The sequence below is a fragment of the Mytilus californianus genome, unplaced genomic scaffold (genome assembly GCF_021869535.1).
Source record: "Mytilus californianus isolate M0D057914Y unplaced genomic scaffold, xbMytCali1.0.p SCAF_3, whole genome shotgun sequence".
NCBI lineage: Eukaryota > Metazoa > Mollusca > Bivalvia > Mytilida > Mytilidae > Mytilus > Mytilus californianus.
In genome coordinates this window covers 130,597,811-130,614,810 of record NW_026262679.1, presented here as the reverse complement: position 1 = coordinate 130,614,810, position 17,000 = coordinate 130,597,811, and the positions used below count along the sequence as shown (strand labels likewise).

Genomic DNA, 17,000 nt, shown 5'->3' with positions numbered 1-17,000 from the left:
TGTCTTATTGGCAATCATACCGCATCATAATTTAAAAAAAAAATAAAGTGTTTATAAACGTGTACTGATTTGTAAACGTTTGTCGCGTCAGTCATGTTTGACGAGTAGGAATACAGGATCCAAGACCAGAACTAAAGTTCAATAAATTCAATAAATAAAGGCAACAAATAAAAGTAACACATGCAAAAAAAAGTAAAATCACAAAAATACTGAACTCCGAGGAAAATTCAAAACGGAAAGTCCCTAATCAACTGATGCCAAATAAATCATAACAGTAGCAATACTATCTTTATTATATAATTATCAAAATAAAAAAACACGCAAATTACAAATGATAAGTAATATAAAATATGAATACACAATCTAAGTTATAAAAATATTCGTCTTTTTGTGAAAAAAAAATCTGATCTAACTGAATAAAGAATTAAAAGCAAACTAAATATTATTGTTATACACATATACACATTCATGGATCTACAATCTAACGATACCTGTATCTTGGCATTGCACAAGGTCATTTTTTTCGCTGACTGTTTATGACGTCTTTACACTAAATCCATTGGATGTTGGATGTGTACTGATTGATAATTTAGTCTTAGATGCATGATTTTTTTATTAGTTGTTAGTGGCTTTGAACTAGTTGTCAGTAACTGCGAGTACTCTCAGATCTGTACTTAGTGTCTTTTTGTTGTTAGGATATACAAGTACCCGGCCACGTCCACTCTCTGTTTTTATTGGATGTATTTCTATTTGTATCCATCTGATGAGTTAAGCCTTTTTCAACTGATTTTTATAGTTCGTTCTTATGTTGTACTGTTACACCACTGTCCCAGGTTAGGGGAGGCTTGGGATCCCGCTAGCATGTTTAACCCCGCCACATTCTGTATGTATGTGCCTGTCCAAAGTCAGGAGCCAGTAATTCAGTGGTTGTCGTTTGTTGATGTGTTACATATTTGTTTTTCGTTCATTTTTTTGTACATAAATTAGGCCGTTATTTTTTTTTTCTTGTTTGAATTGTTTTACATTTGTCATTTCGGGGCCTTTTATAGCTGACTATGCGGTATGGGCTTTCCTCATGGTTGAAGGCCGTACGGTGACCTATAGTTGTTAATTTTTGTGTCATTTGGTCTCTTGTGGAGAGTTGTCTCATTGGTAATCATACCACGTCTTCTTTTTTATATTCATAATGAAAAAAAAACAAGATTGATTGATTCTTTGTACGAATATTGTTTACAATTGTTTGAAATTCTAATTCTGAAATTAAACGGCGAATAAAAACCAGTAAGGACAAACCAAAAAGCTTTTTATACTGGAAGATAACTAGACCTAATAATGTATTTTACTGGCTTATTACACCACTTTCGATGACAATATAATGGCTAAGAAAACGGTAGATAGTTAATCATCTAATTCTTTTCGTTGGCATGCCGGGGAAAATTAAAAAAATTCAGAATCGAACAGTGAACCAGGCGACCCCCAAAAAACTTACTTGGACTAGTCGTTAAAGAGTCAAACTCAGTTCAACTTCTTTGAGTGGAGATTAATCTTTTCAAGGTAGAACACTTGTACTTATTTTCTAAAATAAACCAACGCTGGTAAGCTAGAGAAAAATCTACAACAAATCGGTCACGGAACTATTAACCATTGAATGTTATGTAGGCATCATAAGTACAATGTTCTTTTGAATAAAATTTCCGGTTGAACCCGGTTTTGTAGAATTACACATACCCCTATTGTATGACAATCCTTTAAAAACCAAGTATGTATTTTAAAAAGCCAATTTCTCAAAAGGGGCGTGATTTTTTATTATTCCAGGCGGATTCTGTTTTAATCCTCAACCAGTTAAAACGTAGCAACATGTTTATCTACCCAGCACTGCCAAACTGGCCTTTATTGACATATATATCTTTATTCTCATCACTATAAACGTATTAAGCAAAGAGAAGACATGTATAACATTACAAATATAAACATGTAATTATTTATAATTCGTATTAACATACATAGATAAATGAAATCTGTGCTGTTTGTTGAAGACATAATTTCAACAATGAGTATTATAGTTGACCTTCTTTTTAAGCTTTGTTTTACATAGATTTTTCTCTCTTTACTAAAATGTGACCATTAAAGAATGTAATGAATTTCATCTCCAATGTCTGAATTACATAATTTACACTTTCTGTTTTCACGTTCTATAATGGACCATATTACAATTTCAACAGGAAGTGTATGGTTATATGTTCTGAATTTACAAAACGTAAAAAATCTTTTTTGTTTAAAGTTTTCAAAAAATATTCTCCAAATCAGAAGGTTGATGATGAGGGTTAAGAAAAAAAAACTTTGAAATAATGCAGTTGGGTTGCAAAAAATGTAAAATACAGATGCAATTTTGGTGTATACGTGTCTATTTTTTGTAAAGAGTGAACATCAAAAAGTGAGTTAATTTTAAACAAGTGTAACAGGGCAATTAATTCGGGGGATAAGTATACTAGGTTCGACCAGGGATAGATTTAATATTGTTATCAGGTAATATGTTTTTGGTACAATACAAACGGAGCAAAACGTATACATGACATATGAAAATTTTGACAGTTTTTCCATAATAAGCTTAGACAAGTAGGATATCATTCTTAGTTTTACATCTTTATAAAATGGATAACGTCCGATTTCCCAACAGTAGTTGCAAAACGGGTTATTTACATCAAAAAAGAAATCAAAGAAAGAAAATAATAATTATTCCCAACACACAATATGTGTTCATTAAAACATATCGAAAGTCCTACTTTTCATAATTTTCTAGTACCTAAATGCACACTATCAATTGAAAATGTATCAAACGGAAAAGCAAAATTCTCATTCACCAACAAAAATTACAAAAAGTATCTACAAAAATCACATGTTATGTACAAGTCAAAATAAAGTATTTTAATATACGACAACCTGCACAATAAACAATATAATGAAATAGTTTTGCCTTGACAGTAGCAAAATACTATGAAAACATATAAAATATAAATCTGCTCAAATAAATTCATGACCATCAAATACAATGCATCAATCTAGAAAATCCTGAAACTATTGAAATGATATTGGTATATAGCCTTGGATCCTGGATCACCGCTTGGTGCGAAGTAGAGACTGGACCAATCAGCATAGAAAGCAATGGTAGAAAAAAACTCAGCAATTTTCCGAATTCTTTTGACATTTATCTTAATGTATAATATCATACCGCATCATATTTGTGGTATAAATAGCAAAATAACTAACAATTATATAAATTATCAAAAATATGTTAAAACAATGTAATAATAAGATGAAATATGGAAATTGCTACTTAATATTCAAAAACAGAACACGTTACAAATTTATAGCACTGAATTGTAAAACTATATACAATAGATAAAAAAAGCCCTACTATTTGATAAGACATATGAAAAATTATCTAATTGATAATAAAATGCTAATGAATACTAGATGTTATATATAATTAGGATGATAACTTTTTAATATACAGCATTGTTTAACAGATAGTAAATAGGTGTAAAAATTCATTTAAAAAATAGTAATTACTGGTAATAACTGGGCAGTTTCAGGAATTACTTGGATTAACTAAGTGCATCAGGAATTAAATGTAATTCCAAAATTTTAGTAATTACGAGTATTTCCTAATTTCAGCTATTTACTGTAACATATACAGTGAATTTTACAGGACACACTATATGTTTATACAAAATGTATCACAATTCAATTAATTATATAGGATACAATGAAATCACAAACTTCTTTACATTTCAAACATGTGTCGAAGTTAGGGACTAAAAAACATAACTAAGCGACCACTTAGCAATATTTAACCTATGATTTCATTTTACTAGTAGTCAATGCGATACTCTTTAAGAAGGTGTTTATACATGTATAACATAATGATCTATACATTCCACAAGGGTACACTTTGTGTATATCTTATCAAAAGAATTGATCTTCGACAGTGCCAACAATGATAGAAGCTAACCGGACACTTTCTTCTGCTTGTTCTTTGGAATACATTTCGGATGGTGCTAGAGGATATGACGTTATTCTTGGGTATCGCATCCTTGAATAGTTCACTACTAAATTTTCCAGCTTTTGTGAAGCATCCTTGAGTGTTGGATTTCTAAATGTTATATATTTCATCAAGAAATGGTCGTTTCCCACTTGAGAGGAATCCTCGACTACTTGTACTGCCTTGAGAGCCTTTTCTGCGGCCTTTAAGAAAAATAATAGAAAAACATACATAAAAATATTTAGACACTATCGTTTATATGCACATTTTTTTGTAATTGATCTTGCTTACTGGTAGACCAAACCTTCTTTAATAGTCGAAATAGCATTAATTACGTATTTTTGTATTTTTTCGATATCGCAACTGTTACCAAAATATCTGAAAAATGAATTTAGAAATTCCCTGTTCATATGTAATCGATGTCTTATTGAACATAATCGTATTGGAAAAAATACAAACGTTTTAATTTACAATTTTAATCGCTGGGTTCGTAGTGCGTTAACTAAATGAATTTCAACTTAGAAATCGTACCTAATTATTGTTTTGTTTACTTTTTAGTGCTTCCAAATATAATAATATATTTATTATATGTCTTTGGTGTTTCGTATTTTGGTGCACTATATTGCTTTATTAACAAATAATCTAAAACTTTTAGTAAAAAGAAGGGAGAAACAAAATTAAGTGTTTTTATTAGTCATGATATGCAATAGTGCCCGTGTTTTTTTTTTTATTTCCAATAAGAGTAAGAAATTATTTGTGAACAAAAAAATTAAATCACAAAATTAAAAATACTGAACTCTGAGGAAAATTCAAAACGGAAAGTCCCTAATCAAATGTCAAAATCAAAAGCTCAAACATATCAAACGAATGGACAACAACTGTCATATTCCTGACTTGATACTATGCAGTTTGTGTTTGTAGAATAAAATGGACATTTTAAATGCTTATTTTCATATTCAGATAACGTACCAATATCTAAGCGCACGATATACCGGTGTCTGAAATAAGCTTCATCAGACATGCCCTACCTCAAAGAATGTGAAGCGAAATATAGTACATACAATGTTAGGGAGTTTGGTTTGAGAAGAAAATGGGATTTAACAGATGAGTAAAATTGTTCTAATAACATCGTTCCCCAAGCATGACAAGGAATCTAAAATCTGGGTTAAGAAACAATAATATTGATTTAATTTTGATTTTTTGGTTTTAACGTCACCTTTAAGCACCGCTTTTGGGCTATTTCGTGGTGGCCAGTTTTTATTGCTGGAGGAAGCCGGAGTGTCCGGGAAAAACCACCGACCTTCAATAGGAAAACTGACAATCCTAGTCAATTAAGATTGGAGTCGAGTGCACCCACACGAGCGGGGTTCGAACTCACAACCTCATGTTGACTGGCCAGTGATTACAGTAGTAATTTTCTTAGACCACTCGGCCACCGAGGACCCTGATACAATAATATATCATCTTAACTAAAAAAATTACAATCAAAATAAAAAAAGGCCACCAGCAGCAATATTCACCCGGTGGTAGTTCAAAACGTACACGAAACTATGTATGAGTTCAGTGCACACACGTTTTATGGAATACGCAATAGTTAGTGCTTTTAGTGATACAAAATAAACAAATTACAGAACAATGAATAAAAAAACCAATAGAGAACATTGTGTGACGACAAGAACGATCTTTAGCTTTACTGTATATGAATGTTTTGAAACCGATCTTTCAAAATTAAATCTAACATTGAAATTTTCTTACTTGGTGACTCTGTACACACACCCAGTTATATGTCCTATCGGTTGCTGTGGTTAAAGATAGTCGTGCAGCAGACATATCGAATTTGGCTTGTTTAATCCAGATGCGACCCATATGTGGTTGTGGATTTTGGAATGATGAACCATGATGTTGGCAATCTCTTGGACGTTTTGTTCCGACTCGGTTAGCAAATCCGTGAATATCAAATGCATAATCTTTTGAAGTTCCATCCACATCGTCTCCATAGCACGTAGCTTTACGTAAATATTCTTCCCACTGACCATTTTCATAGTTTCTTCTTACATCAATTTTGCTTACATCTATTTCACCTGATTGCAGTTTTGTGGCGAAATTGGTTAAATGTTTAAAAACTTCTCCACAGAAAGATGAATTTTCGTTCTTATCGGGATGCCATCTTAGAACCAGGCGGCGAACAACATTTTTAAACTCATCGGGTCCTAGGCGCCATGCATGAACTAAAAATATTTCTATTGTTTGAAAAATTTGTTCATTTTGGTCAATCGTCTGCTCCACCTGGCTCCGGGTGTATAGTTGAATATCTGCTGATGCACTTAGTTCTGGCCTGATGACATTATAAAGTCTATGTGACCTTATCTTTAATTCAACGTCCTCACCGGTATTTATCACGTACAACGGAAATGTTTCTAAATCATCTCTCAGCTGTTCTACTATCTTTACATAAATGTAAACTGACACCACATCATCGATGTCATCTCCAGTATTGTCAAAAACTTCATATACAGCATAGTCTCCTGCTTCGAATGAAGAAAATTCTGAGGATAAGAAACCTAAAAATTCCTCTTGAACAGGTGTTCCAGGTAAAGGAAACCAGGAAATACCTTCAAACTTATAGTCAGCATCTACAAATTCAAGCTTGTTCAACTCTTCTTCAAGTTCAGTCCTGGATAATTCTAAGAAGGGCATGATTGCCTGGATGTCGCTAATATATATCTTTTTAAAAGCTATCTCTTTAATACCGTCTGAAATCCAAATAATGTTTCTCGATAACCATGAATCTGTGAGATTTTTTCGAAACTCTACATACATAACATTTTCATCTTGGGCATAGAAAACTGTTTTGTTTCTTATGCTTGCTTTACACTCCTCGTTCTTGTATACGAGAACTGTTTTTAAAGTTACCAAGGCACGCACTCGAAGTTTTTTAAGTTGATCAGTTACTTGTTTAAATTCACTCTCACTAATTTTCATATTTTTCTTGACCTGAAATGTTTTCATTAAACGAAGGATTGCATAGCTGAATAAATCACCAGATAAAAACAGTTCTAATTTTGCAGCTACATCGCTTGGAACAATTGATTCCGTGGAAACAACCTTCTCTTTTACAGATTGTGTGATAGTATAAGGTCTGCTGTTTGCAGGTAGGCGCAGAAGACGAGCAACAGGATTAAGACCGTCTAATATGAGAGGTGCCAAGTCACACATAAAATCAATTTGTTTTACATTTCCGATCCGTGACCTAAACACATTACGATCATTTATTGTAAGAATACTCGCAAGTTTGAGAACGTTCTTTTCATTGAGTAAATACAAATGCATTTTGCTATCTTTGTCTGCATCCTTTTGTGTATAATTCTCTAGACAGTACAATAGCCCTACAAATGCACATTCGAAAGATTTCAATTCTTGTACTGTGAGAGGTTTCTCTTGCGCTTTGTTCTTCATTGTAGCTAATATATTACTGTACTGATGAATCGAAACATTTTCTGTGGCACCAAGTATCTTAAACAGATCGAAGTATTCTCCGTAGCAATCAGAACACTTAAGCAAGTAAGGTGGAATTTGATAATTTCTTTGTAAGTGAATTACAACACTACTTGCCTGCAAAAACTGCCCATGTTCAACAAAGTAAATAATTGCTGTTTGACCTAACATTACCTTTGCCTCCATCATAGAATGTTCTGGAAGTTTGGAAAGATATTTATAAAAAGTTTCCATTAGGTCCTTTATAAATGACTTGTTTTCTTTCTGAATACCAGATCGTTGGAACGATTCACACACCTTATGGATATGTGAAACGACACATTTTAAATCAGGCTGTTCCTTAACATTAAGGTGTTTAAGTATCAATTCATTAGTTGGTAAGGCATACTCAGGTAGTAGAACTTCCATTGTCCAGCACAAGTCAATATACCCTGGTGGTATGCTATCTTTAAAGGATATCAGTCGTTCATCACTTACAGGGCTGTAAATAGATCTGTACTGATCAGAAATCGTACAAGGTGTGATAAAATTTATCTGACTAATTATTGATAGTACATATGTGTCCTTTTCAAGATTGGAGAAAGAAAACAAATGTTCAATTAGTAATTTCGATTGTCTTTCTGAACAAGGAGATTTTCCATTTTGCTGAATTGTCTTGGCAAAATTAATTACCATCTGCAAGGAAACCGTACTTTTCATCCCTGCATATTCCATGAATTCTTTCCAGTCATTTTCTGAAAAAGGTGTAGGTGGAAGTTCAGAATCGTTGCAAAGCTCACGGAATATACTGTTATGAGGACTGTAAAACACACCTGCCTTTTTATAACGTGAAGTGCTCTCAGTTGGAACAAACTCCAAATTGAGTAAATCTTCTTTAATTTCTTCAAATCTCAACAATTCATCTCGGATGAAGGTAAGATGGGGCATGTGAGCCTTTGGGTTCAAATGGCAAAAATTCGGTAGTATGAACTGTTTGTAAAGGCCCAGTAAAGGATGCTTAAACTTCAAACATTTGTTCCTCTTCTTCTTCGTTTCGTAACAAAGGATACATCCAATTTTCCCATACAATTTTTCGTGTGATGAATTGTGTTTTATTAGTATTGTTTTCTTTGCTATACACAAATCATCTAATCCGTCAAACACTGTCATACAATCGGAACTCTTAACAACAAGAACTTTATGGGCATCATCCAGCTTAACGATATTTTCAACAACTGTTGTAAACAGAAATAATGTTTTCAACTTTGAAAGGGTTAGAAAATCAAGTGAATCCATGGAGTTGTTAAAAAAAGTCAGGAGCTGGTCACATTCATCTGTGGTAAGGTTATTCCACTGAACACTTTTCCTATGAAAATGTAAACATTCGACGAATTTTGTAGGTTTAAAAACCGTGGCCACTGTATCTGATAAGTGTTTGGTACCACATATTGTGGTATTTGGCGATGGGATTTTGAGTTTGATCATTATCTTACTCAAATTGTCTTTTGATACTTCGACTCTCTCTTCGTGAAACAAACAATATGCCATTTGAAACGATACTAGCTTATTTTCATCGTTGAACCATAAGCAAGGCAATAAGCACCAGTTTCTTAGAACATTGACAATATTTTCTTGTGTGTTGAGAAATTCCCAGAGCATGCTTAACCATTGTTCATCTAATTTATCTTCCGATGAGATCCAGTCAATTGGTTCTGAATTCTCATATATTGATTTCTCAAGTGTATATGGTAGCAATTCTGAAAATGTTGTTATCTCCAATATCTTGAAACTTTCTTTGAACGCCATCAAACTTGGCCATACACATTGATGAACAAATTTGTCAGCCGATCGCGGAAAAAGTTCACAATACTTTGACAAGATCAAATTATTTTCTGTGCAAAAAGCGGTTAAACTATTGTCATTTCGGACAAGCAGCGGTACGCCTACTAATTCGTCAATACTTTTAATATTTCCCATCAAACAAAACTCTAAAACAGACATTAGTCTGCTGATATCTCTAAACGGTGTATCATCAAGTAATTCACCAGAGGAAATGGAAATAACACACTTATCTGAAGCCCCGCTGTTCCAGGATTTTAAGAAATCAATAACGACAATAGGAGTTACGGATTTTGAGCATATGCAATTTTGGCGTTGGTTTTCATCAGGGTTGTGTTTTCCTTTTTCAGAGAATGTTTTTTTCATGTTTGTTTTTTTATTTTCTTTATAGGGCTCTCTGATATGTACTCTACGTGTACATGCTTGACTAATGCTTCTAGAAATTCCTGTGGGAACACATATTATATTCATTCCTAAATCAATTAGCACCTCTCTTAATTTTTGTTCCCCATAAAATGTACATCTTTTTGTTGATTTGGTTGTTCCTTCACTTGCTTTGATGACATCAAAGATCGTTGTTCCAAAATCAAGATCATCAAAGAATGCTGGACACCTTCCTAGAGTACTTTGTAGAGGCACCCATTTCATGATTTTGAAATTCTTATTTTGTTCCAATTGCTGAGATAATTGATGAATAGAGCATTCATGTTTTTTAAATGACGGGCTTACTGGAAAAATATTCAGTTGTTGTCTGATAATACTTTTGTAAGTTGAAAATGTTAGATCTTTCCAAATATCTTCTTTTGCAAAAACAAAAACAGGAAAGCAGTCGAAAAACTTTTTGACTGCATGCCGATATGTACGATTTTCAATTTCTTGTTGATAGTATTTTAGAAGACTTGCATATGCATATGCTATTGTTTGATCAACAATGCAACGATTCCACATACATCGTATATCATCTTTGAAAAGGCCACCAAATATCTGAGTTCTATTTGAACTTAAAGCAAAGTGACCATTGATATGAACTGGTAAGCCAGTTGAAATGGGCAGCGGCAAAAAGCAAAATGCTCTACCATTTTCCATCTCAAAATACTTTTTGTCTTTTGTTTCGCTGTTATATGATTCTATGCAAGTTGCTGCTCCGCCTTTGGGTGAAAGCATTATTTCTTTTTCATTAAATGCTTTAACAACTTCTGCTGGTACATCTTTTAGATCCGGAAATCCAAATGCCTCTACAATCAACCACCTTTCAACATATTCTGTGTTATCGTGTAGCTTTACATTATATCTGACTTTCATGTGTTCAAACTTTCTTAAATTCAATTTTTCCTCTTGCAATGATTTAAATTGAAAATTGGAATTGTGTACAAAATTGTCTTTTTGTTGACTATCTTCAGAATTCATTTGTAAAAAAGCATACTCAGTGTCAGATAACTTTGTACCATCCTTTTTAATGTAAGACAAACTTATTTTACGCACATTGGTTAAAAATAATAGACTTTTTTTCATATTGGATTTCATTGTCAAAAACATTTTTTTAACCGAATTTTCATCTACAATAGTATCACTTATTTCAGATTTTTCCGCCATATCCTGAGTTCTCAGTGGAAATCGGAACCACGTGCCTGTATCTGAAACCAGTTCCTTTTGCAAATAGGTGTTGTAAACATCTTCATAACTTTGTTGTAAAATGTTGACATCATCCAAACGCAATCCAGTGGAATTCTGATCGACCATTAAAACATTAGTACAGTGTGGGTCGAAAACACAGAATGTACTACCTTCTGGAGTACTAGGTCCTCGTGTGAGAAAGGAAGGAACATCTGTTAAATGGTACACGGCGTTGAAACCAATACCAAACTGTCCTGTTTTTGTGGGGTCATCTGACTTACTCCCATGACCTAGTTCTTGAATTTTATCTAGGTCTGTTTCTGAAAAGCAAGAATTATTATATACTGTCAATGCTGGACCTTGGAATTTCTTCCATGAATCATTGAAAACATGTTGTGTTCCATGATGTCGCATATCAAGGACAAAATGAACCTCTGTAGCTCCAGCGTCGTCTGCATTTTGCAATAGTTCATTCAAAATAGAGTGATCCCTTGGATAGGCAGATATTATTCCCCGGAGCCGCGTCACAAGTTTTTCTTTCTGTCCAAATGGTAGAACATTAGAATAGCGAGATAGATGAAGTGTACGTTTCGGCTTTATACCTAAAGTTTCTACAATTCCAAATTCATGTTGAACGAAGGGATGGATGCAATTCAATTGGTTTTCACCGAAAAGTACTCCTTTATATTCGTCGTCAAAACAAATATTTTCTATTGATCTAAGAATGCATTGCGTATCCGGTATAAATAATTTGTCTTTTTCTGTCCTCTTTAGATCCCGTTTTTCGCGTTTCAATAAAGAACAAATGTTTTTCAAGATGTTGACAATGCTTTTAACATCTGTAGACGACATTTTGATTTCCTTGAGCTGATAACTCCTCTTCTGTAAAACATTCAGAAAAGTATCTAAATCGAAATATCTTGGAATATCCATGTGATTCCACAATGCAGTATATTCCTGGAATATTGGATCGATCTCATACAGATACGGATCACAATCACTCTCTAAGTTTATTGATACCTGCGACGGAGAGACCATTTTTTCTTTAATGAAAACAATATTTTTATTTTGTAAATGTTTTAACTCTCTTTTAACCAGGTTGTCCGGATAATTTTCTAGATACTTATTTATATAGCCATATATTCTCGAACCCATTTCTTTAATTTCAGAATTAATGCCAATATTTAGGGATCCAATTATCTTTAGTTGTTCTATTACGTCCTTTATTTCTACCACTCTGATTCCAATTAACTGTAAAACCTTGGTATGATCGTTGTGTCCTGAGATAAAGCCAATGGCACTGATCAAAAATCTATCTTCAGAAAGAAACAAATCTTTTGGTGGAAGAAATATCTTATCTCTCTCAACTATGTCGTTTTTCCATGGAATAATGGATGGCCAATCCTCAGGCTTTGACATGACTGGTAAAAACGGTATTTTTTTCAGACTGCTGGTCACATCCTGATGATTTTCAATAGCATTATTCAAATATTTCATAATTGATGAAGATCTTTGAAGTGCCTCATTGAGATCTAGATTCTTTGCTGTTTGCAATGAACATGCCCTTTCCAAAAGAACTTTGGATGTCACAGCATCGACCATCATTCCCATTTCTCCTAATGTACTGGTGTATGCCTCAAAATCTTCTCTAAGGAAGCATTGGTCATTAGTGTCAAACATGTTAGAAACTGATCCTGTAAGGGATACTAAATCGGATGGTTTTCGTAGGGTATCACTCTGTTTCACTGGTATGCACTCAATTGTCTTGATGAGCTCATGCAGTGTTTGGTTTTCCAATGCAAACTTTAATAGTATGTCGCGTTGGGTAGATCTACTTGGCGATTTCCAGTAATTATCTGTCATATGAGGAAAAAAATATGTCTCATAAAATTTGTCTTTCGATATTAGTTTTTCTTGTATTTTTGTGTTTGCCATGTCAAACATTTTGCAAACTTCCACAGGCATGTCAATGACAGTTTCTGAACCATGATAAAAGTTAATGAGACTTTCGAAAGCAATTTGGCCGATGGTTTGAACGTTTCGAAATGTGGGTTCCAAGAATAACATGTGACTAAATGAGCAGGAAATAACTGCATCTTTACTTTTCCGATAGAAAACAACTGGGTCTCTTTCCAACACATTTTTATAAAATGATTTTACCAAGTTGCTGATGGCTCGATCATTTTCGGTGGAAAGTGGCCATGCTTCCCAGTAACCATCTAACACGTTGCTGATTGAAGATGTTGAAGTGATAAAACTTGCAAGATTAATGTATGCATTTTGAACTACATCTGTTAGTAAAGCATCGTTCCATTGCGAATTCACATTTGAAATATCATCCTCATTATATGTGACAATACATCTTCTGTCCCGAGCAGTCATGAAACACCCATTGATATGTAATGGTAGCGATGTTTGTTGAGGCAATGGCAAAAAACAAAACAGGTGACTCACTGAATAGAAACCTTCAGGGACTTCAGAAAGTTGTAATATTTTCCCGTTACTATCAACAGGGATGGCAACACTGCCAATTGTGACAGCACCTGTGTTTCTTAATTTCTTTTCAAGATCAAATGAACTTTTTCCAGTATCCCATGAAACAATCCAAGATTGCTTTCCAGAAAATGGTTTTAAATTTGTTGGCAATCGTTGTATTTTGTCTGTAAGATTAAACTTTATATCAATTGTTTGAATGCGTGAAATTTGTTTAGAGCCTTTGTGTAGATGGTTTTTGGCGACAATAGTTTGCAAAAACGGTTCTTCTTCGCTTCCAACGTTTGATTTGACAACTTTGTACAATAGCTGTTGATCAAATTCTGGATTACAACTTTTTCCATCAAGGTGGTATACGACTAGTTCAGTAACATTCTGTGTAAAAAGTAATAAGTTTGCAGCTCCCGATATTAATTTATTTAATAGTTCTGTCATTTCTCTCTTTCTGTATTCTGTTGATTTAATTTTACTTAGAGTAGCTTGTGTATAAGTACGCAGCGGAAAACGAAAGAGGGTTCCTTTATAATTGAATTTTCCATCATCACCAGTATCAAGTTTGCAGCCAAATATGCCTTCAAATGGTTTGAATTGATTCTTATATATCGTCAATATATCTTTCGTAATTTGTACGCGAACTCCCGGTTCGTTATTTTGAACTGCATCTCCAAGATGATGCAAATGTGGATCTAATACGACTAAAGTATCACCGCTGATAAAACTCGGTACATCTGTTAAATTGTATACAGATGAAAATCCTAATCCAAATTTTCCAATTTTATCATTGTCCATTAGTTTCGTTTTACCCCCAATATCTAAAATGCTAATAAAATCTTTTTGTTGAAACATGGCATCATTATAAACCCATAACGCCTGTCCTTGACACTCAGCCATGCCTTTATCAAACAACTTATCTCGAAAATCTTTGTTTTCCCTTTCATCGTATAAAAAACCAATCCGTTTTGCCTTAGCGTCGTCGGCATTTTGAAGTAATTCTTTTGGAATAGAAAATCCATCAGCATAACTTTCAAGTTCATTTGCAATGGTTGTGGTCAATGGTTCCTTTTGACCCCATGGTATGAAAACGGTACTCTTTTCTAACGTTCTTTTTGTTAAAGATGCTATACCTAGCTGCGATGCAACCTCAGAAATATCGGGATGAACAAATACTATTCCAGTGTCTTCATTTATATTGCGAACATCTTCTGAGAAAGTGCAGTTTTTCACATAGTCAAAGACTAGTGAATCATCATCGGACATAACTGGAACATATAAACCCATCATTAGATTTTTATCAATGTTCATACTGACAATATGTTTCAGTATATCCACTGTAAACTTTCTGTCTTGAATGATTTCAAAATTATCACCTTTACCGTCAGTCGTAGTGTGGTATCTATCTCTAATCTGAATAAGAACTGATTCTAACATTTTAAAGTCAACCACTGATTTGACACCTATTTCCTGAAATAATTCATGGAAGCATGCTAGTTCCTGCGAGAGCTGGAAAATGTATGGTTCCAATTTCAGACTGTACTTTAGTTTATTACAATGCATTTTCAAGACTACAGTTTTGGCTGACTTAAAACCATAAATATCTGTTGGAACGCAGTTTAGTGTCTGCAGTCTACTTATATCTAAAAAGCCTTTCTTTCTTTGTTGGCTCAAAAATCCGAAAATATACCTTGACATGCTGATATATTTTGAATTATCATTTTTGCTGTAGACTTGCATCAATTTTTCTAAGTGTCTTATGACTAGTTCGACATCAGGTTCAGAGTTCCATTCATAAAACATAGAAACTTTGCTTTCTGCTGGAAAAACATCTACAAGTGGTTTTATAGTTCCTATGATATTTACAAATTGAAAGTGTTTAACTTCTTTTGGAGAACAAAATTTTTCTTCTCTACCATAAAGTTCAAGCTTGCATGGATAGCTTTCAGGCTTTTCTCTACAACAAGGTATCCATTTTAGTTCTTTGATTTCTTTAAATTCTTCTTTTGATATGCTGTCTGGGCTATCCACTAAAAATGAGATCAATGCTTTTGCTTTACTCACACGGTTTTGAGAGTCATTGGCATTGTCAACATCAAATGCTGCCTCGATAAGATTTTTAGAAGTAATGTCTCCTTCTTTTTTAATTCCAAGTTGACTTAAAAAAGTGAGTAAGTTATTTTGATTTACAAATTCTTCATCAGGAAATACTCCTTTTTTACCACGAAAAAGATCTTTTAAACGTCCAGAAGTTGGATCAAACAAATCTTTAACGCGGTGATCTCGTCCGTCATTTGAAGGTATGAAGTTTATATCCATTGCCTTTTTCAGTTGTACATCCAGTACATTTGTTGGTTGGCCCTTTAAATAAATCATGAATTTTAGTTTATCTTCTGATTTGTATTTTGTATCATTAAGCATTAAATGAACAATTTCACTTAGCAATTGACATTTGTTTACTTGAATGGTTCCAAACTTTGTCAATAAATTTGCACAATCAGGAAGAAGAAACGAGCGTGGATATGATAATCCTTTTGGGAATGGTGATGCATATACCGTAGAACTATTGTCGTTCCATGAAACTATTTCTGGATGTTGTATATTGTCAGAATGGTAAAACATGTGTATGTCCTTTAACAAATACTGTGAGCATGATGTTATTGCAGAACAATGGTCGTTGAGGTACCTTGCAAGATTAGCTCGTTCTTGGTCGGTGCAGATGTTATTGATTTTTCGAGATACTTCAGAAATCAAACTGTCTGATTGTAAAAATTCGAAACAGCTTACGACGTTTTCAGGTGTTGGAAGTTTGATATACTTTCCAAAAACATCCTCGTACGAGAAACCAATAGTCTTTGCTGGAGGAAATAACTGTATCCCAGTCAACTGGATTACTTTTTGTACAGGTGCTGGTAACGTTGGTATATTTTCATACTCAGTCAGCATATATTTTCCCTCTAAACAGAAAAATTGTACTGCAATACTTTTCCCCTGTTCTTGTCCACTCAAAACATTTTCTGGCTTTTTTCCATCAAAAAGTGGAATAAGTGGAACGTTTTCAAATATACGCAAATTATCAATACCTCTGGAATATATGTACTTCCACACACTTTCAATCCATGTACGAGTTAAAACCTGATTGGTTTCAGCAGTGAATATGTTGGCCCTTTCTGTTTTACAATGAAGTTTAAATATCTGTTGAAACATATCTGGGAGAACTTCATTGGTTACGAGCTTTAGTTGATATAGCCCTATTGGAAAATGTAAGCATATGTTATTAGAATTTAAGATATTAAACTGTTTTAAATGTTATAAAATTAAAATAAAGATTTTCTTATCCCAGGCATAGATTACCTTAGCCGTATTTGGCATAACTTTTTGGAATTTTGGGTCCTCAATGCTCTTCAACTTTGTACTTCTTTGGCTTTATAACTATTTTGATCTGAGCGTCACTGATGATTTTTATGTAGACAAAACGCGCATCTGGCGTATTAAATTATAAAAATGGTACCTTTAATAACTATTTACACCACTGGGTCGATACCAC

At 33.6% G+C, this 17,000-nt stretch overlaps 1 protein-coding gene across 3 annotated transcripts in view; it reads right to left on the bottom strand.

The window, feature by feature from the left end:
- Window positions 1–275: 275 nt before the first annotated feature.
- LOC127736241 (sacsin-like) overlaps window positions 276–17,000 on the bottom strand; it is a 36,660-nt gene continuing 19,935 nt past the window's right edge. For 2 of the 3 annotated variants that reach the window (XM_052246829.1, XM_052246830.1), the window contains one exon: window positions 4,017–4,245. In XM_052246829.1, the coding sequence (XP_052102789.1) occupies window positions 4,154–4,245 (92 nt within the window). In that variant the 3' untranslated portion in view covers window positions 4,017–4,153. Of the gene's footprint in view, window positions 4,246–5,797; window positions 16,705–17,000 lie in introns of all 3 variants that reach the window. The other variant, XM_052246828.1, reaches the window with a different exon arrangement.